Source organism: Nanorana parkeri, unplaced genomic scaffold (genome assembly GCF_000935625.1).
Source record: "Nanorana parkeri isolate BGI_ZX_2015 unplaced genomic scaffold, ASM93562v1 scaffold175, whole genome shotgun sequence".
Classification (NCBI taxonomy): domain Eukaryota; kingdom Metazoa; phylum Chordata; class Amphibia; order Anura; family Dicroglossidae; genus Nanorana; species Nanorana parkeri.
The window spans coordinates 1,102,573-1,128,540 of NW_017306443.1; the positions used below are offsets into that span (position 1 = coordinate 1,102,573).

The following is a 25,968-nucleotide window of genomic DNA, read 5'->3' on the forward strand; positions in this document are numbered from 1 at the left end:
CGACAAACTGTTAGTGGTTTAAGAGCAGGAGAGACCTGATTAAGGGAGACAGTGCTTCTTATATTTGTGATCTGACATGTTGCACCACAAGGGAAACAATTGAGTAAACCAGATACAAACTTGGATACGCATGAAGCAACTGCTGAGAAAAGGAGAGTTTCAAATGGCTAGAGGTGACCGGGTTATTGTAGGCAGCAGCAAGAACTAACCATGGAGGAAGTATGTGTCATTGCACATAAGAGCAATGGCATTAAGCTGCTAACCCACACGGAAGGTGGGAACAGAGTACATTTGATACTCCATCTAGTAATGCAACACAATTTGTGAACTCCAAACAAAGCGACAAAAACCACTGAAGTCTATAGAAGTCTCTTGTCATTTTTTGGGGCTTTTTTTAAGGCCAGTTTGCAAGCTTTTGGAAAAAAAGGCATGGCTAGCTGGGCACTACCGGGCTGGTCATATACCAATGCAAAAAAAAGTAGGTTCAGTAGGAAGCAGCTTTTTGAAAAAGTCTTAAAGAGCAACATTAAGCAAAAGTGACATTTACAAAGAACAAAATGCCACTAAATTACATTCCTGACCACTTTGTTCTGTTTGTAAACAAAGCAGCCAGGAATTCCCTTCAACATCTAGGATCCTTATCCTAGCGGAGCGTCTGGTATGGATTATAAAGGGGATGCCCACACACACAAAAAAACATATGGTGGGGCTGCCTGTGTCCTAACTACCAAGGGCACTGTCAGAGCCGACCGCCTGCGTGCTAGCAACTGATGCCATCATTGGTTGTTAGGACGCCAGTGGCCTCACAGGTACTGGTTGCTGTGGTGCGCATTAACAACCGATGATATGGAATGCCAGGGGGACCCCGCAAATGAGAGAAAGAGGTGGGGTCCTACCCAAAATCCATACCATATGTGGTCAAGATGTCACCCAGGATATCAGCCATTCAGCTGCTGGCTAGGGAAATGTCTGCATTTTCTTTTCTGTAAGTCGGCGGGCATTGTTCCTCATGATTCAAATGGCTCTACATCACTGGACTGATGATGGATTTAAATCGTGGGAATTTAAAGAACACTGGCATTGTGTTGTGTGTTTATTTGTTACATTTTTTTGTGTGAATGAGTAACCAGTGATACTATGTTCCCCTTACTCATTCACTTTGGGTGGGGGGGGGGGGGATATCCAGATCCCCCCACACATAGACCCCCACATATTTTTAGGGACCAGATGTGAGGATGAGGCACTTGCAGGGATGAGGCACTGAAATGGCCACTTAGTTCACCTGTTCAGTGAACTGCGAACATGTAAAGTTCAAGTCAAACTCTATATGGCAACACATTTTATCTCATCCCAATACTTCAGCATTTTAACACTTTCTGTAGAAACCAATGGAAAATGGGGACAATAATGGCACCCAACGATTCCAATAAATATTGTAGCTCCCAATGCTCAGCCCATATGATCTACTAATACAGGAATCCTCAGAGACTGGGTTATAGTAAAAGCTGTGCCATGGCTCTGTACCTGCGGCTAACTAAGACAGTGCACAGAAGTCTGAAAATTGCCACAATCAAAGCCTAGTACCCAAAGGACACATTCCCAGCAGGCTCTGCAATCCTTAGTGCAGTGGGGTCCAGATCCAAAGCTATTGTGGAAGATACGCTGGTCCACATAGCTGCATAAAGAGACCAGCTGAGCAGCATGTAGATAAAGTCTTGAATAAAAAAAAATACTAAAAACAAAAAATGGCTAGTAGAAAGAGTTAAACATTTCTCAGTAGAGAAAATCAATCATCAATCCTCCTAGGACTCTAGCTGAAATGCATGCTGGGAGTAGGAGGGGTTAAACCAGGCTGAATTTTCTTGGTTTGTCAGAGTCCAAATCCTCCTGTAAGTGGCAAGAAAACCAAAATGTCTCTAAATTCTGTGTCCCTCAATAAACAAATTTTTCTTTTCCCCAGAAAACAATAGAACAGGGGTGGCAAACTCAAATTCATCGGGGGCCGCATCAGCAGTATGGTTACCCTCAAAGGGCCGGTTGTATAGGACTATGCATCTACTCTTTATTATCATAAATAGTTGCCTCTGCATTCAGTTGCTACTGGTTTTATAAACTGCGCGTTTATTCGCGTGGGGCTGGTTTTATTTTTTTCTGTTTTTATTTACTTTGTAAAAAATGTTCATTTGTTTTATTATTTTTACTTAATCGCCTTTTTTTTTACATTTTTATTTAGTTGCATTTTTAATTAATATTTTTTACTTTTTCTTTTTAACTATTTAAAAATGTCAGGGAACCAGGGGTGCTGCTCCTTATCAGAGTTGCCAGCGGTGGCGCAGGGCTCGGGATCTCCTCCCTCCTGGCGCCGTGGTAGCGGGCGCTCATGCGCGCCGCGCAGTACACAGGCTGTGCGCTTCCTGAACCGATTACCGACCTTTTGGCCTGCCCTTCTGTTTATGAACCTAGCTGCCTGCCTCGACCCTGGATTGGGCCTGACTACTCTTCTTGGATTTACTCTTTGTACCTCGACCTCAGACTTTGGCTTATCGCCCCTGCCACGGGGTTCCGCTCATGGCCCAGCCGCACTCCCCTGACAACAACACATTACTGCAACTACTTTGTGTTATATAGAAAATTAGAAAACAAGAGCTGTGGGCAAGGCAACAATTTAATTTCAAGTCTGCACTGGGAATCTGTAAACTGTCAACTCTGGCATGTACAAAGCCTACTGGTGGCTTTGGCAGTGAATGTGGACCAATGTTAGTTTCTTGAGCAACTCAGTCACTTTTGAAATACAAGTTTAGCATTTATATACTGTATATTAATGATCCATTGTCTGCCACCTATGTTCCTGTATAGTGGAAGGAATAGTCACTGTACTTATTCTCCTCTATACAGATTCAAAAGGTAGAAGAGAGGAGAAGTAGAGGAAAAGGCAGGTGATATACCACCCCTAATGCAGCTGCGATCTGCAAAATGTAATACGAATGACTAATGAAACAGGGAGAGCGACCTCAACAGCTGGGAGGAGCAGATACTACAGTATATTCCCAAGACACAGAAGAAGCCCAGCTAAATATTTGGTTATAGCTATGCAATCGTAAACTATCTGTTGGAATAGACAGATCATTTAAATCAAAATCAAAATAGTAAAAGTTTCACTTTTACTTATATTTCCCATGTTAGCATGCCTTAAAGGCTTCTGAACACATAAGCACATAATATCAAAATACATTTGTGTGGGCTAATAATCATACTTGAACTAAAGTTCTTACTTTCACGTCAAAACTGATAACAGAAACATCAGTGACTCATCTGTAGGTGGCACAGCACATGTTGTTATACACATGAACACAGCTCTGCAAATATTTAGGTCACATTTCCTTGCAGAAGGTTGATTTCAAGTTATTTTTGTAGATAGATTACACTTTGTAAATATAAGTAGGTGCACTATTGTACAGTGAAATAGTCAGAAATACAGCATGTGTTATGACCATTTTTAGTAAATGGGCTTTCTTTAAGCAGACCTGTTATCTACAAACCACAGAGTAAAGTGGAGCACGATATAAATGGATGTCCCAGTAGATTAGGCTAGTAGAGCAGCTCTGTGGGATTGAGAAAGTGGAGATTTTTTTAACCTAGTATTGCTCTTACAAGCCCATCTTGGCTTTTTTGCCAAGCTGCTGGGTGCTACCTGTGTAAAGAGATTGTTACTTTGCCCATTCAGGTCTCTTTAAATCTGGCCTTCCAACCCACTTATACCAATCTTACCCATGTTTTCCAGCACTCCATTGCTCCACAGTCCTAACCCTGAGTAAGCTTAAGGTGACAATAAACTCAGAAGATAAACCTTAAAAATACATTCAAATACCTTAACTATTAACAAAATTGTAGCAAACAGGGGGAGAAAAGGGAACGGTGTTGTATGGAGAGTGCCACACCCCTGGATAGATAGACATATGTCCGGCGAGGCATGCCCGGACATACAGCGATGGCCGCTATTGGAATGAAAGACTAGGCATGTAGGGGATGCTACAACAAAATACCGCCCACGCCTCTCTCCCTAAACGACTCAGCATACAGACGCGGTTACCCCAATTCATTCCACTGTCTGGGCAAATTTCAAATTTTGAACTGGTAAACATTGCCCTATAGGGGCGTCGGGTGGCTTCACCTGGGACTGAGCACCTCTAGACCTGAAGAAGCGCTGTGACACGCGAAACGCGGTGTCGAGATATTCCACCAGTCCCAACTCCCTGAGCTAGACACTATGAAACTACATTACCTCTGTTATTGTGTATAGGTGTCAATTTCATGGAATGCACCAATCATGTTAATGGCTGATACTGTAAATTAACGTAAATTGATGTAACTAAGAGAACAATTCAATATCATGTTAAGATTATCTCGTTGATACTACAAACAGGCCACATCAAATCCAACCTGTTGGAACGGGTGGCCCAAAATACCTACCAAGACAAAACATTTTCCCCGTCCCGCTAACACGGGAGAAAAATAAACGAATACAGACTACCGGTTTAGTCAATTGAACAGTTTCAATCATACTGTAGGAAGTGTGACCTACAAATGAATTCTTGTATTAACTAACTGAATGAATCATGTTAATGTAGTTTCAACCAGCCAATACTCAGGGCTCTGGTGGATATTGGAGGTGTTCCTCCTGGTCTGTCTCTTTTTTATATTGTGAATGACTTTTAATCATGCATTTAGTACAATTTATATTTTTTATATAAAGAAACGTTTTTTGTGTACTATCATTTCGAGTGCCTAAAAAACCCCATTCCCCACAATTCCTTTTTTCAATAACAAAATTGTATCTTATTTGTGTATCATTCAGCTGTAAATCCTCAAATCATCTCTGAATTTATTCTGACATTGTCCTTCCTTCTGGAGGGTGACCATGTTAACCATGGTTCCTGTGTGTGTTGCAATATAGCCAAGCTCACTCCTGTGATGGACTACAATCTAATGTTTAGTTTAGCAATTTGTACTGATATTGTAGTTGAAACAGTGAAAAAACAGTAATTGTATGTAAAAGTAAAATATGTTTGTTTAAATAATGAATGTAAGATGATTTCATATCAGCATGCAGAGCTGCATGCTGATGTGATTTTTACTCAAAGGGGGTAAAGGTCCATTTTAAGACCTAGCAAAAATTATCTGCCCCCAGCTTCTAAGTAGCCATTTTGGACAGAGTCTTATATTAAACATGTGTGAACAGACACCATGCATAAACAAACATGTGTTATACCAACTGTGTGTTACAGCTTCCTATACTTATATTTTCACACGTCTTTTTGCACATCAAATATCAACACTGTTATAAATATTCATGAGTGTTGAAGAGTTATAGTATGTAGTCCCATGGTTTACAGATCATAAATAAAAATTATTGTGAATATTTTTTTTTATGTTGTTTGTGTGATACTATGTTGGTAATATTTATATACAAATGGCCCAGGGGGAAATTGGAGCACCCTCCTTCTGGGGTAATTAAAGCTATTGTATAAAATGTATGTAAATGGTGTTATTTTTATGTAGTTTCAAATAAAACAATTTTGAAAGAGAAAAATTGTGAACCGACAATGATGATTTTGTTGTTGTTGTTGTTGTTAATGAGGACAAGAGGGAAAATGTAGATGATAATAAGGAAAAAGACAAAAAAATGGAAAATATCTTGTTGAAGAATGTCTTGCGTCTTTACTGCCTTTATCAGTGAAAACAGTTAGACTTAAAGAGCAACTACTGGAAATTAGCAAGTCAAAGACGGCAACTGCTATGCAGGACGCAATCCAACTTTTTCTTCAGTCTGATAGCATACACGCTTTATCTTTAATGTATAGTTAATCTAATATACAGACAGTATGTTTGCAGCCTGTTATAAAGTGGAACTCTGTTTTTGTTGAAAAATATCTTGTTCAATTAAACTGTACTTGCATTACAAGGATCTTATTAAACATCATGTCAGATCCTTACCTGACTCTTCAGATATTAAGAAGGGCCATTGCAGTGGCTTTCTCAAACTCAGAATCTATTTGCTATAATCAAACGATCAGTCCTAGTTTTATTATAAGAGGATACAGACAGCAGTAAAAACCTCACAGTGACCCGGAAGAAGAGGCCCCCTCGTCTGCCCCTCTAACAAAAGCCAACTTCCTGTAATGTGCGTACAGTACTACGAACCAGACCTGAAAAGACGGGCACCCCTCGTCGGCACGAGGGTGGTAGCATTACAATTACTGGAACGCTGCCCGGTACACTTTGGCTGCAGCCTGGGACCCCATGCTGTACAGTAAAAGCCACCGTTTGTAAGTAGGAGTCGTCTGTAAGTCTGATGTTTGTAACTCGGGGACTGCCTGTGTATAGTATATTTCAATTATCTATGTAGCTGTTTGGCTGGAGGTCAGCCATCTTTTAAAATATATTAGGGTTCAGTGGGAGATTAGGCGAATGTATATATTAATTTAAAAAACGATTTATACTTAGAAATCAGGATTTGGTGTTAATAATGTAAGCTTGACCTTGGAAATACCTTTTCAGAACGTGAAATAAGAAAATAGGTTCTTGCATTTTGCCACCAACTCTCTTAGAACCTGAAATATAATTAGGTATTACAGTATTTCCAGCACTGGCTGGTCTTCTATGGCTTGCCAGTGTCTTGACAATCGGCATTGATGAACAGTTCTGATCTACAGCAGCTGAAGGTAGAGAAACGGATTAACATATTTTCATTTGAGAGGCATCGACTGCCTTAGCCTTTGTCTGCCCTTCTCTGTTGTTCACTTCATCTAAAAAGGGTTATGACAGCAAGAATAAAGGCTCCCAGAAATAGAACACACTTGACATTTAATAGTGGATTGAGTACAGTGCTTGCTCAGAATATAAACTGTATTATCATTACTTTATTATTACTAGGTGTATAGTAAGAGCCTATTCACACCAGGGTGATCAGTTGTGGTGCATTCAACACATTCATGTTAAATAATGCATTACCATGTGTTGCGTTATGGCATCCCATATATAAAGGAAGAATCAAAAATTGTAGTTGCTGCATTTTTGGTAGCGTAGCACATCACAATGTATGGTTGTGCATTACCGTGCATTGTGGAAGTGCACTGGGGTGCCATTCCGAATGAATGAATAACAAACAGACACAAAAGTACACAGTCAAAATAAATGGCACTGCAGTGCACCAATACATGTGAGGTGTTACTGCAATGCAGTGGTGTGAATGGACCCTAATGGTGTGAATGAACTGCACTTTGTGTGTTGCAGTGTGTTGCAGTGCAATATGCGTTGATTTTCCATCCAGATGGCTATGAAGAGAGTCTTGTCAGCAGCACAGGCAGCATGTAGCTGAGAGATCAGCCAGTTCTGCCTGTAGAGTTCCATCACTTCCCCTTCACAGCAGAGAATTGACATCACCCAGCATCTGAACTCTCATCTCCCACCAAACTTGCCTGATTAGCTAAACTTAACCTTTGATGGCAGAAGCTTAGCAGGAGGCCAGGGCTAATTTTACTGCACCCAGAACACCATCATCAGGCCTTCCCCTCTATATGTGATATCAGAGCAACGCTTCCTTCCCGTCTGACATGATGCTACTTATTGTACAGGGCTGCAAATAACAGGGCCTGTTGAACTTCCTTAGGTGTTGGAAATTTCTGCGCAGCCTAGGTAAGTTGGACTGTGCATACCCCAGACTGGGTAGTGAAGAATAGCCAAGATTTTTATAGGGGGTGAGGACAGGTGCTCATTGTCTGAACAACACTGCTGGTCTCAAATAGCTATGGACTTCAGTCCTTCTCATACAAATTACTACTAATTGTCAGCTAGGGAAATCTGCTTTCATGCATGACCCCGATTGATGCCACTACACTGACGCACACGAACCCACTTGCCACCACTGCTCCAATGTGCACCCTAGATCAGTGGCTGAATGATGAAGATCAGCAGTACAGTGGTCATCCCTGTGCTTTTCTCTCCTGTGAGTAAATCCACATTCCTAGACTGACAGCAATATACACACAATATAAATGGGTTAAATGCTTTCTTTCTTCTTTAACCCCTCTATCTTGTAGCACACATTGAGAAAGCACGGAGTTATGTTGAAGGAGAACTATGAGATGAGTGATTTCCACTCACCTCATAGTTCTAGCCGACCTGTGACAATGAGACTGTCACAGGTCGGCTCAGTAGATCGGGAGGTGAGCACTGTAGCTCGCGGTATACTGAGCTTAGGGTAACGGGAGGACGCTAGTTTGTGTCCTCCCGTTACCCTAAGGAGAACTATAGGGAAAAACACTGACACTGAAAACACTGTTAAGGCTTTTCCCCATAGTTCTCCTTAGGGTAACGGGAGGAAACAAACTAGCGTCCTCCCGTCACCCTAAGCTCAGTATAACGCCAGCTGCTGAGACGCCACATTATACCGCGAGCTACTGCTCACGGTATACTGAGACGCCGCAGCTGAAGCGGATCCCGACCTGGACGTCGGAATCCGCCCAGCTGTGTGAGTGACAGCTGGCTCTGCCTAAGGTAAAGACGGACATGACATAGTCGTGAAGTCTCTAAAAGGATGATGAGTGGAGGGTTTTCTGCCTGACAGCCTGGGAATTTTTTTTTTACAATTTGTCTCCTCCCAGCTGAGTTTCTATTTTATATGGGGGTGGGAGGTTATTGCAAACGCAATATGTTCAGATGGGTTTCCTCCTTTAACTACCTGACCTCTGAAACCCTACAATATCTGTAGGTGGCGTGAGTTCAAAATAAGTTAGTTTGTACCTAATTATTGCAATTGCGTTACTTAATTACAAGCTTGAAAAGTCTCCATGTGGGTTGTACAACATAAGCGCCACGTGAACACCTACATATACCACACACTCATATTAAAAATAGTAATGGCACTTCACTCAAAATACGCCCACTGCACAATTAACATTACAAAACAAAGTAATAGAAAGGAAAACTTTTCTCAAAAGCAACAAAGCACATGTTCTATAGTCCTCTACGGTGTGAAGATTATATTTATAAACCAACAACAAATAGCACTATGCAAATATTACTTAATTCTGATCAAAACTATTTCTTAATTTCTTATTATTCCTATTAAGAAGCTTGGGATCAAAATATTTCAGTCAGAATCTGAAAAAAGATTCAGAAAGATTCTGAATAGTAACGGTCTCCAGGCTAATACTATATTTAAACAGGATGTATATGGCTGTAATTTCACTAATCTGGTTACTGTGGCACAGGGCATATGGACTAGTTGCTTGGGAGAAAACAATGAGCTGGTCTGTGTTTTCACACTTAAAGGGAAATTACACCTTTAATAAAAGAAAAAAAATGTGCATTTAGTAATTTTTTGCATTGGATCCAGTAAAGCATTGCAACCATGATCAGTGGATCACAGGTGCAATGCTCTAGCTCCTGAAGACTCTTCCTCCCATCCATGTCTGTACCCTGGCATGGTCATTTAGTAACATGGATGGGAGGAAGAATGAATGTCACTGCACTTGTATTTCTTTAAGAACTACAAATCCCTCTGCCACAGTGGCTGATAGAACTTTAATTTTTTCCATTCACAGATCCTGTCAAATGATCTGTGAATGGATGATATGACTGTGTGGACAGAGTCACACACGCTTGGGGGGAGAGACGAACCCCACAGTCCGGGTAAGTGTGGGTTGGGGGATGTAATCTGACCATATTTCATGTTACTCCCTGAATATGGGTGTAACATGAAACGTGGTCCGAAAGGTAAATATAGCCTTTAAGGGCATGTTCACACAATGTCCAGATTTTCGGTCCAGACCAGAATAGTTAGCTCCTGGACCAAAAACACATCTCAATGTATCCCAATATGTTTTCTGGGCTACAGTTCCCAGCTTTGCAGTGCTTTCCGTTCCAGACCGAAAATAGTGCATGGCTTATTTTTTCTGGTCTGGAACGCATCAAAAACATGTCACAAATGCACGGAACGCAACTGAAAGGCCATTTTAAGCTAAAAAAAGCATCAGAACGCAGCAAAATCGTGGTAAAAATGCATGGCACTGCGTTTGCAGATCTGTTCCAGATCTGCTCCAGACATGGTGTGAACATAGCCTAAGGGCTTGTTTCCACCAGCCCGTGAGCTCATCACACTGTCCCATACCTGGATCGCATATACAAAATCTCCTTGGGGCAGGAGGGGGTGCGGAAGTGCCATTCATGTCAATGGCATTGCAGACATGCATGCACTATTTTTTAGATCGTACCAGACTGGAGCGCAGGGCATTGTATTACCACGCAGTCCTGTGCGGTCGATCGCACTGTGGGCAGGAGGCGTGTTTGCAGTGCCATTGACATGAATGGCACTGCCACGCCCCCTCCCACCCCAGAACGCAAGTACACTTTGTGTATGCAATCCCTTGCGTTCCGGGCACGGGACAGTGCGGTGAGCAAACAGGCTGGTGGAAACGAGCCCTAAAAGACTTTCAAAAAAACGTACACTTACCCACAGTAACTAGCTCTTCTTCAGTAGTACAGCTGTAGCCTGTTTATTACCAGTGGCCATGCCTGTATTGTAAACCCTCAAAAACTTGCACAGGGCCATCTCCCAAAACTAGAGATACTCAACACATGTTCTATTAAGGCAGGTAAACAGCTAGGGTGGGGGTCATAGTTTATATTAGCTCAGAAGGGCTAGATAAGGTGGATCGGTGTACTTTTTCTGAAAGCACCTTTGTGTTGAAAATCAGTAATGTAATGAGCCTAGCATAATGATTAAATCAGCAATATAAATAAGTATAGCATTTTAAGATTTTGCCATGGTCTGCCTAACCTAACTCTGTCGCTAAAAATAAATCAACCAAAACGGTGGTCACCTGCATCATCACTTCAACCATCAATGTTTCTGTGGAGGAAAAAGTACAAAAAAAGTACGAACCTATGATCTACAAGTCCCAGAATTTACTGCACATAAGGAAACTCAGTCAACCAATTAGCTAACAGGTGGGCATGAGGAACAGAGAAAGGGAGCTGATTAGTATAAACTTGACATTTTTGGTGTATTCAGCTGGATTTGTCTTCCAAGTTCAGCCATCTATGACCCTATAATGAAACCTAATCTGTGCTGGTTACTGCCTGCAAACCTTAGATATCAATGAATACATTTGTGAACATAGCACTCAAAAGCCTTGGCTACAAAAACACCAATTAATACAGTTATGTATTTAATAAGAATTAGTATAGTTACGTGTAACTAAAGTAAGTATCCCAATTTGGCCTGGTATCAGCCTCCTGTAATAACCTCAAATTAAGCTTTCAGACTAAGAGGGAAGGCCAGCACTCTCTAAGCTTAACCGTAATCTTTTGTAGGGAAAATGAAATGAAGACCTAGCTGTGCTGTCTGGTAGGTTTGCATGGATCATAATATTCGCTCCACAGAATTAGACATTCTTTGGCAGGCAAACCATTTTCTATATGTGTATTTCAACAGTGTACTTAGCTGCTTGCCTGGAGTTCACCATTATATTAGCCTAATTGTGTAAAACAAACTCTTACCTCTCCAAGAACTTCAATGATCTCTCCAACTTTAAGCTCAAGTTCATCTTCATTTTGCGGAAGATAGCTAAAGGCGACTTGACACCTCCTCCTCCTTGTTCGTTCACCTGTGCATATAACGAGAAAGAGGAAAGCCAGAGTCAGCCATGCTCAGCTTGCTTGAATAGAACATTTTAAATGCTACTCTGTTTTATTTCACATTTTGTGGTGTTACTGTTACTACCAAGAGGGCAGCCTGACTCATGAACCTTGATAGTACACAAAAGCCTGTAAAGCTGGCTTTAGCACATTCTGTGATATCTTGTGATATGCTGAGATGCTGAAAACAGCAACTCAACAGATACATGGATGCTTATATATAATCACAGTTTTACAATACTTATTAAAGTGCGCCTATCCTTTTGTGTCCCCCACTTAAAATACCCGACTCTCCTCTTCCCAAAATGCATACTTACCTTCTTCCTGTGTCTGTGTCCTCCTGCCGTATTTATATTCTTCAGAGAAAATCAGAAAATCTTATTTATGGAGAAGCAGCATTGTCACTCGCGGACAGGAAGTATATTAGGAGTACAGAACACCCCTTCTTATTGCCATAACATAAAAGGTAGGTGTTCTGTAGTGGGAAGCAGGACTCATAACATAGCTTTAGATAAAACTGCAGTGTGCATAGGATGCAGGACAGCGCTACATTTCTGACAGGATCAACAAGTATCATTTGCACTTACCAATCAGGCATAACAACATGCTTTTTTGGTGAGGGGTTAGAACCACTGTCAGATTTTAATTGCTTCCCATTAGGGAGATTTACTCCCCCTAATTGTCCTGATCACAAATGTCACCAGGAATGAAAGGGAGGAAACAGAAGAGAGATCCTCCAATAGGGACACTTGTTCCCGGGACAACTGTCAATTTTCCTCACTTTGAAAGTTATCCTCCCACATTCTGCCAGGAATGACATGAAATTAAGGGAAATCTACTTAATAAGACATAGCTGGCAAAACAAAAACAAAAAAACTCCCCTATCCCTCCCCTATCCTATCTGGCTTTAAATATACTTTAACAGGCTCTAAGGGAGCAAAAAAGTGTTTATTGTTATGGTTCACATACACTTTAAGACTAATTATCCTTACACTAACGCCCTATAATGTAAACTTAAAGCAGAACTAAACTCCGCCAATAGTCCCCCCTTATGATGTAACGTCCGCAAACTGCCTCGCCAAAATCTTCTCCCGGGTTTTGGGTTTTTGGCCATCTTCTGCGCATGCACACAGGAGATAATTCATCCTGGCACCTGGTGGATACCGGGATTGTACTCTAAGCTGCACATGCAGAAGAGATATAAGAGTATGTCTTTCCTGTAAAAAAAAAAATCTTCCTTCCTGCTTGCAAATTTCTTAGGGGTCTATTCACAAAGCTGCCGAAGGATCTAGCCGTAGCTTCAGCTGATCCTTCGGCTAGCTTCGGCCCCAGGACCCCTTTGGTTCAGTAGAACCGAAGGGCTGCTGTACGGGCTTTTCACTATAGCCTGTACAGCTCCAGAAGTTGGCGAGCGGCTCAGTTGAGCCGAAAGCATGTGCTTCGACTCGACTCAGCCGAGGTGAAAGCTCGGCCACTTGCATGCAGAGACAGATCAGCGTGAGATCAGACCTGATCTGTCAGTACACTGAAACCCGGCGGAGCCGCCATGATATCACAGTTCAGCATCTCCTGGTTACCTAGTGACCAGGGGACGCTGAACTGTCATGAGCGCTTTTGGAGCCGGCGGTGATATCAAAGCCGGCTCCGACAAGCTCTCATTGTAATGACAGCTGGTCCCGGCCAATAGAAAACAGTTGGGCGGAGCTAGCTGTCACTGCTAGCGCCGCGCAATCGCTTTCTACCTCTTTTTACAGTTTTCTATTTGGCTCGGTACTGAGCAGAATAGCCGAGCCGAATGCCGTTGGAGTTGGAGAAATGACTGACCCTCTGTCCAAAGTTTCAATGTGAGACACAGGGTCTGAAAGTAGATGACTACTATTCTGTTATCTATTCAGGTAACTCATTGTGCTCTTGGAATCCTTTGTTATGTATTAAATTGTTATAAATCACAAAAACTATTTTAAATAAGATTTTAAGAAAACTGAACAAGATAATTAAAGTTTTGCTTTAACAATTTGCTTTCATTACTGATTTTACTTGTATGGGGGTATTATATTTCACAGATTTTATTGCATGAGTATATTTTTTAGTTTGCAATAATGCTTGTATTTTATCTAGTTCTACAATCGTGGATTCTTACAGTAATGTGGTCTATTAAGAGGTTCTGTTCTGTACTGTTTTGGGTTATTGTGTTGGCTCTTCAACCTGCACGATTGTTTTTTCATACATTTACTTGGGGTAGGGCTAGCGCCACTGGCGCAACTACCAGGGTCGCAGTGATCGCAATTGCGACCGGGCCCTGGCGTTCCGCCACTTGGGGGGTGCCCAGCGATGAAGAAGAGGGCCGCCCCGAGATAGTGCCACTCAGGGGCGGACTGACCATACGTGGCCAGGGTCGCTGACGGGGGTACAAGCAGCCTCCTGTACCGGATCGGGCCCCAAGCAGTCAGGTAACAATCGGGGGGGGCGCATAGTTGGGGGTAGGAGGCGCCGGCCGGGCAGCTAACACAAGGCCCCTTCTTGTGTGCTGATCCATTCGGAGACTCTGCACAGCTCACACAGCATGTGTCGTGGGCAGATCGCTGTCATCTGGCAGTTGTGCAGAGAAGCAGCAATGAGTGCCCGTTCCCCCACAACACCGGCAGAAAATTCAGGGGGATGGGTAATGTGCAGCAGAACCGCAGATTCGAGCGCTGTGTGACCCTGTGAGCCAGGTATTGCTTCACCTCGTGCTGGTGTATGTAGTCGGGCTGTTGGGGCGGAGTGTCACCTGTTATTCGGGCTCTTTGTTTGGACCTTCTGGAACAGAAACAATAAAAATAAAGTGGCCCAATTACAAGCAGCATGGGAGCTACTGGACAATGAGTACCTGGAGGTGACCTGCGGGCTGAACAGACAGCAACTTCCAGCCTTGGTGAGTGTAATCCTAATACCGCTGACCTGGGCACCTCACTTTTCATACCCCTGACCTTTGCACCTTACCCCTAAGCCCTCATTCACACAGCTAACTGTTGGCCCGTACAGATGCGTGCGGCGTGCACGGCCGTATCGGACCGCTCCCAGGAAGGACAGGTGCTGCGTGTGATATGTGCGCAGCAGAAGGTTCTTCTGTATGGGAGTACGTGACCGTACGCTCACTCGAACTGCACATCCATTCGGGTGTCTGTGCTCGGACGCAGACAGGAACCATCCTGTCTGCGTACGAGTATGGACACCCGCACCCACACGGATGTGCAGTTCGGGTGAGCGTACGGTCACTGGGATGCTGGGAAGTGTGTGTAGTGCTGACTTTTATTATAATGTATTGCATTGACTTGTAGTCCCGCATAGATGGTGGTATTCTGCATTGCTGTATGATGATTATACAGCAATGCAGAATAGCACCAACTATGTAGGGCTACAAGTCCCAGCAATGCATTATATTTTTAAGTAGGGATACACCACTGCCAATACTGGGCATTTTCACAAGTATCGTACTCGTTAAAATGCCCCGATACTAAACGCAGATACCGGTGTTCTGTCAAGATCACTGAGATAGTCGAATTTGCAGACCTCAACATCTGCGCTTGCGCACAGACCAGTGTTATCGAGGAAACAGGCATTTATTGACAAAGTATTTCGTTTAAATCGTTAATTGTGACTGGTAATAATATTTTATCTTTACTGCCATGGACGGCATATTATTAACGGTCACAATTAACCATTACAACAACCTGACCATTAGGCATCTGTGTTTGCAGCTTGTATCAGCAGACTATCATCCAATGTAATGCAAATCATTGTTCATACAGTATATAAATATATACTATATATAAATATAGATAAAAAATGAACAATGATTCATACAGTATATTGCCTCCTTGTCCCTTTAATCACTTCTGCTAGAATTTTAAAACCAACTTTTAGACCAACCAGTCTTTTTAGATAGATCACTGTGAGACAAAGAGAAAGGTCAACTCACATGGAATTGTTTACTGGTTAGTGTGAACAATATTTAACGTAACAAGCCTAGAAGAGACTTATTATAAAACACAAAATCTGATCAAATCTGCCTCCTTTTTGATTATACTGCAAACTGTTGGCTTGTAGATGAGCAGAGTTTGGATTTTTGTTTTGTTCTTTTGGGTAACTTTGTGAGGATTCTACATTCTAATTTTAACTGTAAATGATATGGAGGCTTGGTAAGTCAGAATAAAGACATTATTCCACCGGGATGTGAATAGCGGACCTTTAATACAGTGAAGAGTAAATCACCAAATAACAATTCTATAAAATCTACTCATACACTTATCTTAAAGTAAAATTAAACTCAGGAGTTAAATCTTAAAAATGCATTCAATTACCTTGTTTGTATATCGCTCAGCGGTAGATCCTCAAATCATCTCTGAATTCATGCCGACACTATCCTTCCTTCTAGAGGGTGGCTACTTTTGTTCCCCATGGCATCTCTGTGTGTGTTGTAAAGTAGACACCACTCCAAGCTTGCTTCTGTGATGGACTACAATATCACAAATAGTTTAGAATACTAATTTGTATTGAGTTTGTAGTCCATCACGAGAACACGCTTGGACCTGTGGCTACTTTACAACACAAGGAATACCATGGGGAACAAAAGTGGCCACGCTCCAGAAGGAAGTACAGTATCACCACCAATTCAGAGATGATTTGAGGATCTACAGCTGAGTGATGCACAAGTGAGATACATTTTTATTAATAGTTAAGGTATTTAAATGCATTTTAAGGATGCTGAGTTTTGTGTCGCTTTAAAGTCAATTGAACAGAATTGGCATTTGTAAATAAAAGTTTAAAAATGTGCCATTAATATAAAGATGTACTTTGCAACTAAAACAAACATGCAAGAAGTAAAAGTTGTGTATGTTAAGAATCTGAATTTGCAGTTTTAATTTGTTGTAACTGTGCAGCCTTAAAGGAGAACTATGAGGTGAGTGATTTCCACACCTCTGAGAAAGAAGCTGTCACAGGTCGGCTCTATTGATCGGGAAGTGAGTGAACACATACCGTCGCACGTTCCCTTTCCGATCATCTCCCTGTCAGTCACCGATCCCCACAGGGATTCCAACCTCCTCTCTCCAATCCTCCAGCGCTGAGTGGAGGAATGAATGGGGGAGGGGGCGGGCACAGCTGGCTCTGCCTCTAGATTGCAAGAGCTAGCTGTCACTCATGCAGCTGGGTGCTCTCATTATATCGTGGACAAAAGCCCGCTATACACTGAGCTGTGGGTCACCTATTCAGCATCTGTGGGGCATCCTCAAACGGAAGGTGGAGGAGCGCAAGGTCTCTAACATCCACCAGCTCCGTGATGTCGTCATGGAGGAGTGGAAGAGGACTCCAGTGGCAACATGTGAAGCTCTGGTGAACCTCATGCCCAAGAGGCATAAGGCAGTGCTGGAAAATAATGGTGGCCACACAAAATATTGATACTTTGGGCCCAATTAGGAAATTTTCACTTAGGGGTGCACTCACTTCTGCCCTAACATTGACTAGTCGCTGACGGCCACAATTCGCACGTTCAGACCCAGATTCTCGGCTGACAGTCCAGTCTTTAAACACTTAAACAATGAGCCCTTCTTGAACATTTAACAAATTCTGCTGTTTTGCTGATACTCGCTCCATGGCTCGCGCCAACAATCATCCCACGTTCAAAGGCTGTTAAATCGCGTTGTTTACCCATATCTTCAGAAAAAAATCACTTCTACTGTCGTGGTAAACAACCTGCTTCCCTATTTATAAAGGTCTGGCCCTCTAGCAACTTCATCGCGAAATTATAGCTAATTATGGCTAATTTGCCAACAAACGTCAAGTGGTCATAATAAAATGGCCACTCAGTGTACATACACACACTAATAAATCAGTCAGATGCCTACTAGCCACTGCCTTCAACATAGGACTGGTACCATTTGATGTGATACTTCAAGCACTTAAGTCTAGCACAAATGGAAAAAGACAATCTCCCCAGTGAAGACAATGGGTTTGTTAGAGGTTAGATACATTTTTAGTTAAACTTTATGATCAGCCTCAATTTGGGATTGAGGTTAGGGGTCAGGGCATCCAGGCATTGTTTTTTATTTTTTCACTTTCTCTTGATGCCGAATGCCTGATACAGAAGACAGCACTAAATCAGAATGTACCGTGAATGCTTGTTAGATGCACATTAAGAGTCTATTCTGCAGCTGAATATTATGTAGAAAATATCCATCATCACTACAGTCTGAGAACCCAGGCATGATATAAGAATGGTATTTGTCACCACTAACAGTACTCTTTGTAGCAGGATTATGACTCTAATGAAAACCCACTTTACATTCAGTATACTTGGGAAAGTAATATCAATCTAAGTGAATTGTATGTTCGGGTTTATTTTCACAGCTAAGTAAAAGCAATGAACAGAAAGAGCATACCGCTAAGACTTTACATTCACACCTTCAAGTCTGACTGATAAGCTGAATAGGGAGGATGACATGTAAAGTTTATCCAAACATAATTACAGTATTACCCTTTGGAAAGAAAAATTATGAAAAACATTTCTAAACTAAAATAATTTTTCTGCATTAAAATTACTACATTGTTACACCCCGTGGGAAATAACATAGCAGCTTAATGCCCCTAATTTTCACCCTGGAAACCTGTATAATCTTTACCCTGAAATGTCGGTGTCATTCACATCAATGCCCACCACACCCCCCCCAGCCCAGCAAAAAAGTGAGCCAGCCGCAATGCGAGGCAGTGCGTTTCGGCCAGAATCGGACCGGAACGCACTGCTTATTGTGTGAACTTACCCTAAAGCTACTGGGAGCAAAAAAAGACAGCTCTGTATAAGGTCCAGTCAAAACTAAAGCTGCCCATACACCTGACGATTATCGTACGATAATCGTGGGTGATCCCGCGATCGTACGATAATCGTAAGGTGTATGGGCATCGTGTGACCACATTTACTGTACGGTCGCACGACTTTCGTATTATGAGCACGCTAGAAAATCCGCCGAAAATCGTACGATTTTCGGCAGGTTGGTAGCACAATCGCAAGACGAAAGCTGCGTGGGCAGAGGTGCGTGGGCAGAGGTGCGCAAGCGCCCCCACTGCCCGCTCACCATTGCAATAATCTGTAAGCCCTCCCCTCAGCGGGGAGGGCTTGCGATGATCGCAAGTACGATCTGCCTGTCCAAGATGGGCAGGTCGTACAAACTTTTGATCACCTTACAACCATTGCACAACGATGCATCTGTGCAGTGACATGGAGTGAGACAAAGGCTCCTGCATACCTGGAAATACTGGGCATTTTCTGCACTCCCGTGGGCTGAATGGAGTAGGAAAGGATTGGAAAGACATGTACAGTGGTGGGGCAGGCATTGTTGTGAACCTGTTCCTTTGCTCTACTTCGATAAAGCATAGGTTCACTTCATGTTAATTGGAGTTGAAGTTTCAACTTTATAGCAGTGTTCCCATTCCAAGTTTACTGAGATAATATGTTGCCTTTCTTTTTAGGGATTTTTCTATGTTAACTGAAAAATGAACCCCTATTTGAGACACCTACCTGTACCACATAACCCCCATTTTCACTTATATTCCATGAATAGCTGATATCAAGACATCCATTCAGCTACAGTAGCACTCTATTACCATTGCCAGAGGAAATGATAAAATTCTAAGTGTGGCAATACATAGCAATCCAATTTCAGTTTACTGCAGTCAGATCCTAGAAAACTTATATCTGATAGGTTACTACTACTACGGTAATTGTGTTACTACACCATAATTGTTCTCATTTCCATATGAAATATTTATTTATGACTAAGCTCAATCATTGCAATCTGCTCTAATCATACAGTACACATTATTTGTATACCCATTACTGTAATACTCAATGCGACGTGTACCATTATTTAAGATTGGGCTGAAGTTTGTTCTTTGCTCCTTCTTTGATCACTGAGTTTTGAACTCGGATGTAACATACCAACAAGTTGCTATTAACGACTCTTAGATACCTACTGACTGCTTACAGCTCGGTGCTGTGAACTCAAGAACTAATGATGATTCACCTTTTGAAAGCAAGTAAATATTTGTACTTTTGTGAGCCAAATCCCTAACATATCAAATGAGCTGTCAGCAAGTATTAGTAGTTGTAGCATGATGGGAAACTTGTTTCCTTTATGGAAATCCACAGAGAGCATATGACTCATGTAAGAGTACCATAACATTAGAAAATTCTGGCTAAAACACAGAAAATGAGTAACTGCATTGTACTGCTAATCTGTTAAGCAACAAATTAAACATAAACAGTTTGTACTATTCACATTAATAATACTTTCAGTGAAACCAATATTTCAATACCATGACGGTATCACACAAACATAAACATTCTAGGACTAAATTATACAGAAGTCAATTTGCAATGCATTCTCCTGAAACACAAAGATGGAAGAGACCTACTGAGACTTAGCCCTGGTCCACACCTAGGTGTTTTTGAGCAGTTCGAAAAGCGCTTTTAGCTGCCCAACACAAGAAATCCCATTATTTTCTATGGCCCCTGTTCACACCTGAGCAGAAAAACGCCTAGCAGGAAGTTTGGGCAGTTAAAAGGGCCTTTCCTCCCCATAGACTTCATTGGAAATGCACAAAAACGTGCAACAGCAGCATGTTGCACATTTTCCTGAGCGTTTTTGAGCGTTTATACACGCGTTCTTCCACTGCCCACAATGGTTTATGAGCTGCCAATCAAAACGCACATCTTCATATACGTGCATACAAATGTGCACACCGCGCATAAACGGGCAAATAACCGCATGCTAACGCGCGTACAAACGTGCAAAAACGGCGCCGCCTAGGTGTGAACCAGGGCTTAGGGAATCACTACTGGGAAAATCCTTCCACCATCGTACAGCCTGGCAGAACCTGGAGGGAGGTGCAAAGTAGCCAGAGTACTGAAAAATTTCTTTTTGGCCCAAATTAACATCCGTTTGCTTAGTTTATTTTATTCTCAGTTAACCTGCAACTGAAGTAGGTCAATTGTAATCTAAATGATTGTCATGAACAAATATCACTTTTAGTTCTTCTGATTTTAAAACATCAACCCTCACATATGAATAATTATAAATTTAAAGAGTTTACAATCCAATGGGGGTGATTCATTAAAGAATTTGCAACACTTTTCAGGTGAAAAGTCCTGTGCCTAATGTACGAAAGTCATGTGATAGCTTTGTTAAGAGTTCCAACATGTTCAACAGATTCAGATAGTTTGCAGGACAAAACTGAAGGTAATTAATACCAACTCAGACACAAGCACGCAATCATGCCCTGTTCTTTACTATACAGTGGGACCACTGTGTTGTAAAGAGCAGGGCTTGTTTGCGCTGGGAAGCTATCATGAATGTGTCAGCATCCATCAGAGCGGATTGGTTGCCAGGATGCCCAGGAGGGTGGCCACCAGAGTCCTAGCAAATCCTGACTCATCCTTGGCCCCATTCAGCTGCCGGCCAGAAGATTATGGGCAAAGGCCATATTTGGTTAATTATGTCAGCCAGCATCCCCACCCCTTAATTTACAATCTCCTGTCAAATCTCTGAGGATTTAAGATTTGGTGTTTTTGCAGCCTGAGAGTCAGGTATAGAGAATGGAGATACCATTGAAGTGAACCTGTGCCCCAACTATGTACACTGATGTATAAACAAATTCTAAGCAAGCAGTAAAAGAAGATTAAACAAACCATAATTTACCTCTGTAGCTATAGGCATTGTGAAGAAATTAATTTTGAAATTTCAAAACAGAAGCAGGGAAATTATTGCTTTTTAAATTGGCAGCAGATCTTGGCAGCCTACCAGTCATCTAATGTAAACAACCAGCAGGTGTTCGTAAGCTGTTAAAAACTGGCTTAAACTACCTCTTAGAAAATCTTTGAGAATACATTATTTTACAGTAAAAACAGCTAGTGTGGTGAGTGAGGGTTTGTTTTAAAGCTCTTTCACTTCTTGTTAAGGATATGCACATAGTTTGATATCCATAGTTTGGATGCAGGTGCACTTTATTTGTTAGTGTGGATACAAAATTTGCATCACCAAGCAGGTATGTATTGCCCCATGAGTCAGATTAATGCCAAAATCCAGCCAAAACAAAAACAAAACCTGACATAGACCCTAACCCTTCTCCAATATCTTTAAAGCTTAAATGAAGTTGGGCTCTAATTGCAAATCGTTCTGTTTGACTGGAGTGTACCTTTAACTAAAAACATTAAAGGAGAACTATGAGGTGAGTGAAAATCACTCATCCTCATAGTTCGAGCCGACGTGTGACAATTAAACTGTCACACGTTGGCTCAATAGATTTGGAAGTTAGCGAACACATACCGGCGCTCGCTCACTTCTCGATCATCTGCCTGCAGAGAGCTTTGACTGTCACTCACAGCTTCCCGCAGGGATTCCCCCTTCCACGCTCCGATCCTCCAGCGCTGACTGGAGGAACGGACAGGGAGGGGGCGGGTACAGCTGGCTCTGCCTGCAGCTGGGTGGATCTCGACAGTAAGGTCGGGATCCGTCCCGGCTGTGGCGGTCTCAGTATACTGCGAGTTGAAGGTCACAATATACTGAGCTTTGAGTCATGGGAGGACGCTAGTATATGTCCTCTTGTGACCCTTAAGAGAACTATGGGGGAAAAACACTTTGTCAGGATCCAGAGCACCCCCAGGTGGCGCTGGAGCCAGGTCCTGCAGTTCCTGTGCTCGCCTGAATGATCCATCCGCTCCTGTTCCGGTTGATGATCCATCCGCTCCTGTTCCGGTCGATGCCAACCCAGCTCCTGTTCCTGTCGATGATCCATCCGCTCCTGTTCCGGTCGATGCCGATCCAGCTCCTGTTCCGGTCGAGCCGGTTCCTGGCCAACCTGCCCTGGTGCAAGATGCTCCATCCATTACCCCATAGTTCTCTTTTAAGTAAAATTAAATTGCTGTTACCTTTCTTAGTTGTCTTTATTTGACTAAATTATATTATTGTATTTTCTTTCAATCTCAGTTTGTTTCCTCTTCAGTAAGAATTTACTGACTTATTGCTTTAAAGCCGGTTGCCCCGCAAGGTATAATGGAGGGGGGGATTGTTCATAGCACGAAGCGCAGCATCAAAATAAAAGTGTCTGGAAGAATATTTTCATTTTCAGTGAAGACTACATTAAAGGATGATTAGAAGAGACTGTTTTGATGTACACTGACACTGTGGAAACCCTTCTCAGTGTGGCTGCCAATGTCAAAAGACATTGATTTAAAACTAAGCTTCCTTCCTAAAGTGTTAATTTTGCATGGAAATCTCTAGTCTTTTACTAAATCATTTTATTAAAAAAAAATATGGAAACTAACTCTGCAAGATCAGCTTATTATTTTAACACTATATCAAAATAAATTTAGAATCCACTGACCTACTTTATCATTGGCCAGGCTTTTTTGTCTTTCCTACAGATCATTAAACACATTCACACACAAGCAGAGCTGCAAAGAATTGTATTGCGTTTTGAGATGCAGTGGAAATAATGGGCCTGTCGGAGTGGAGCGTGGATACTATGTAGAATATAACGAAGGTGTTATGACAGCATTCAGAGGCCATCACCCCGCTAAACTAATCCTGCTACATGCTGCTCATCCATTCTGTTAAGCTAGTAACAAATGCGAGCACCTGTGATATAATTCTGGCCAAATCTTGTCCAAACTTGTGGCTAGTATAGATCTATAGTATAGATCAGTGTGTTTTCAATACATCAATGTGTTTGGGGAAAATAGGTCTCTATGGTATATACTTTGTTACTTACTGCAGAAGTCTACAAATTAATATGCAATGCAGTAGCCAGTCTTTGCTATCCTGAAGCTAGCAAGACTTTTTTTAGGAGTCAGCTTCATTGACAGCAACTAGAGGAAACTCTAAAAGTTAGACATCTGTGATTTGTAAGGTGCATTGGCTACCTGGCTCCTGGGATTTGTCCAGCCCTGACTTACTGGCAGAGAAACTAGTATGCACAAAACGTATCATTTACTTCATTTGAATACAAATGTACAAACTTGTCAAAATGTAAGATTTCAGTACAACTATCGGCAAAGGGATCTTCTTGACCCTGAGACACTGGCTTTAAAGCGGACCTTTACCCATATCTTTAAAATAGCAACAAACACACTTCTAGAAATGTTTAGTAATGGCAATCTACAAACAGAATACTTCTAGATAATTGCAGGCTTTGTTCTTTGCATACCTCATTTCTCGTTTCTTTCCCAGTCTTCTGGCAGTGGCCATGTTAACTAAGGGCAGGTTACTAGTTCTCCATTTACTTCCTGAAACTCTAGCACGTGTGACTAGACAAGTGACTAGGACATGTGACCATATACATCATCTCAGGGGAGGAAAATGCCTTTCCAGGTGAAATTTCCCAGCAATGCTCTGCTGATGACCTTCCCAAGATGCAACGCTTTGGCACATACATCCTTTGTGCCAGAACTGGACCAGGAAGTAGATGAACTGTATTAGTTAATGAAAAACATGTTTTTTTTAAACTTATTAATGTAATATGGTTTTGAATCAGCATACAGAGCTGCATGCTGCTGTGATTTTTAGTGAAAGGTGGTGAAGGTCCACTTTAAAGTGAAACAAATGATAGGAAGGGTGAGATGCACTGTGATCTTCGATTGTAAATGGCCTGTGGTTGCAATATGGGTTTCTTTTGTGGGGCTTAAATTCTTGGTAGTGGCTGCAGTTTCACCCCCACAGGGCAGGATGGGGCCTTGGAGAAGTTGATTGAGTTCAAATGAGTTTTCATTGGTAAAAATAAAAGCATCATAGTAAATTCAAAAGGGGAATCCCTTCTTAGGGAATGGACTCAGGGAAAGTTACAATGATAGTGACCACAAATATGAGGGCACATGCAGCAGTCAGCAGTTCAAATATGAGGGCACATGCAGCAGTCAGCAGTTCAACTGCTGACTGCTGCATGTGCCCTCATATTTGTGGTCACTATCATTGTAACTTTCCCAGAGTCCGTTCTCCTTTTATGAATTACAACTGAAGCCCTGATAAAGGGGCTCTGTGTGTGCCCCCAAAATGCATTGGCACTTTGATGCTTTTATTGTTACCAATAAAAATACCTTCGGACTATTTGTTTGATGTTTCCTCCATTTTTCATTATAACTGACTTCACAAGAAATCAATAGAAGAAAAAAACAACACAGATGTAATGGCCAGCAGGAGGCACCACAGCACCCAGCCATGAACACACTATCTGACACAGCTAGAAGTGTTGGACAGCAGTGACATCCAGAGCTCTTCAAGAGTGCAAAGACTTAACACAACGGTGCCAGAAAGGTAAATATAAAAATACTTGGTACATGGTACCTATGTTTTTTTATCCATGGAGACAAGGTAGCTTTAAACTTTGCTCCATTCCCAAGTTTCTTTTAAAGTGGTGCCCACTGTTTTGATCTATACAGTTATAGCTGTGAAAATGTTAAGTATGGAAACGTATTTCCAAGAGGAGATAAATGTACAGATTGTGTTGACGGGAATCTACTGTATACTCTTTACAAAGCTTTTTAGATTTCTATGAGGTTGTGATTAATTTAATCAGCCACGTTTGCTTGTTATATATACCTTCCGGGTTTCCGCTTTGGTCTTAAAGCAAAGTCATTGTGGTTTACTTCTTGTTTAATCTCAGTACAAATTATGTAATCAGTCTCAGACCCCATAGGACACAAAGCAATCTCTTTGTGAGTTATCCTGCAATTCATTCCGTATCATCAGTTGCTAAAGGGCATGTATAGAAGTTTTGGAGACATTTTTGTCTTTGTTATGATCAAGACTAAAAAAAGGAAATGTTTAAAAATATATTTTCTTTCATTTAGTCAGGTAAATATGAAATGCTGCACATTAATAGAAGTCTTTTATACAGCCAGTAGATGGAACTCTAGACTTCTTTTCACATATTCAGCTCTTTCAGCATTCGGCTGTGCAGAAAGAAGCCTGCTGAATACAGCACTCAATGAGCCATCAGAAAAGTCACTCCTCCCTCATCATGAGGCTAAGTCCAAAGTTTATATCAAACAAACTAATCTGCAAAACAACCTACTCTGTGCCATCACTTTAGGTAACTCATATTGCTCTGGAAACCCGTTGTGTATTAAATCGTCACCGGGTACAACAGGCTCTCTGTGTCAACGGTAGGGGGGATAGAACTCTCACTGAGGCAAAAACCTTGACGTGTCTCAGGTTTTGCCAGATCTGCTGATGGTGCAGG

The 25,968-nt window shown here is 41.8% G+C and overlaps 1 protein-coding gene across 1 annotated transcript in view; it reads right to left on the reverse strand.

The window, feature by feature from the left end:
• The window catches only part of SH3KBP1 (SH3 domain containing kinase binding protein 1), a 281,799-nt gene that overhangs the window by 143,016 nt on the left and 112,815 nt on the right, over window positions 1-25,968 (reverse strand). The window contains exon 4 of the mRNA XM_018554851.1: window positions 11,563-11,669. Coding sequence (XP_018410353.1) covers window positions 11,563-11,669 — 107 coding nt within the window. The remainder of the gene's footprint in view (window positions 1-11,562; window positions 11,670-25,968) is intronic.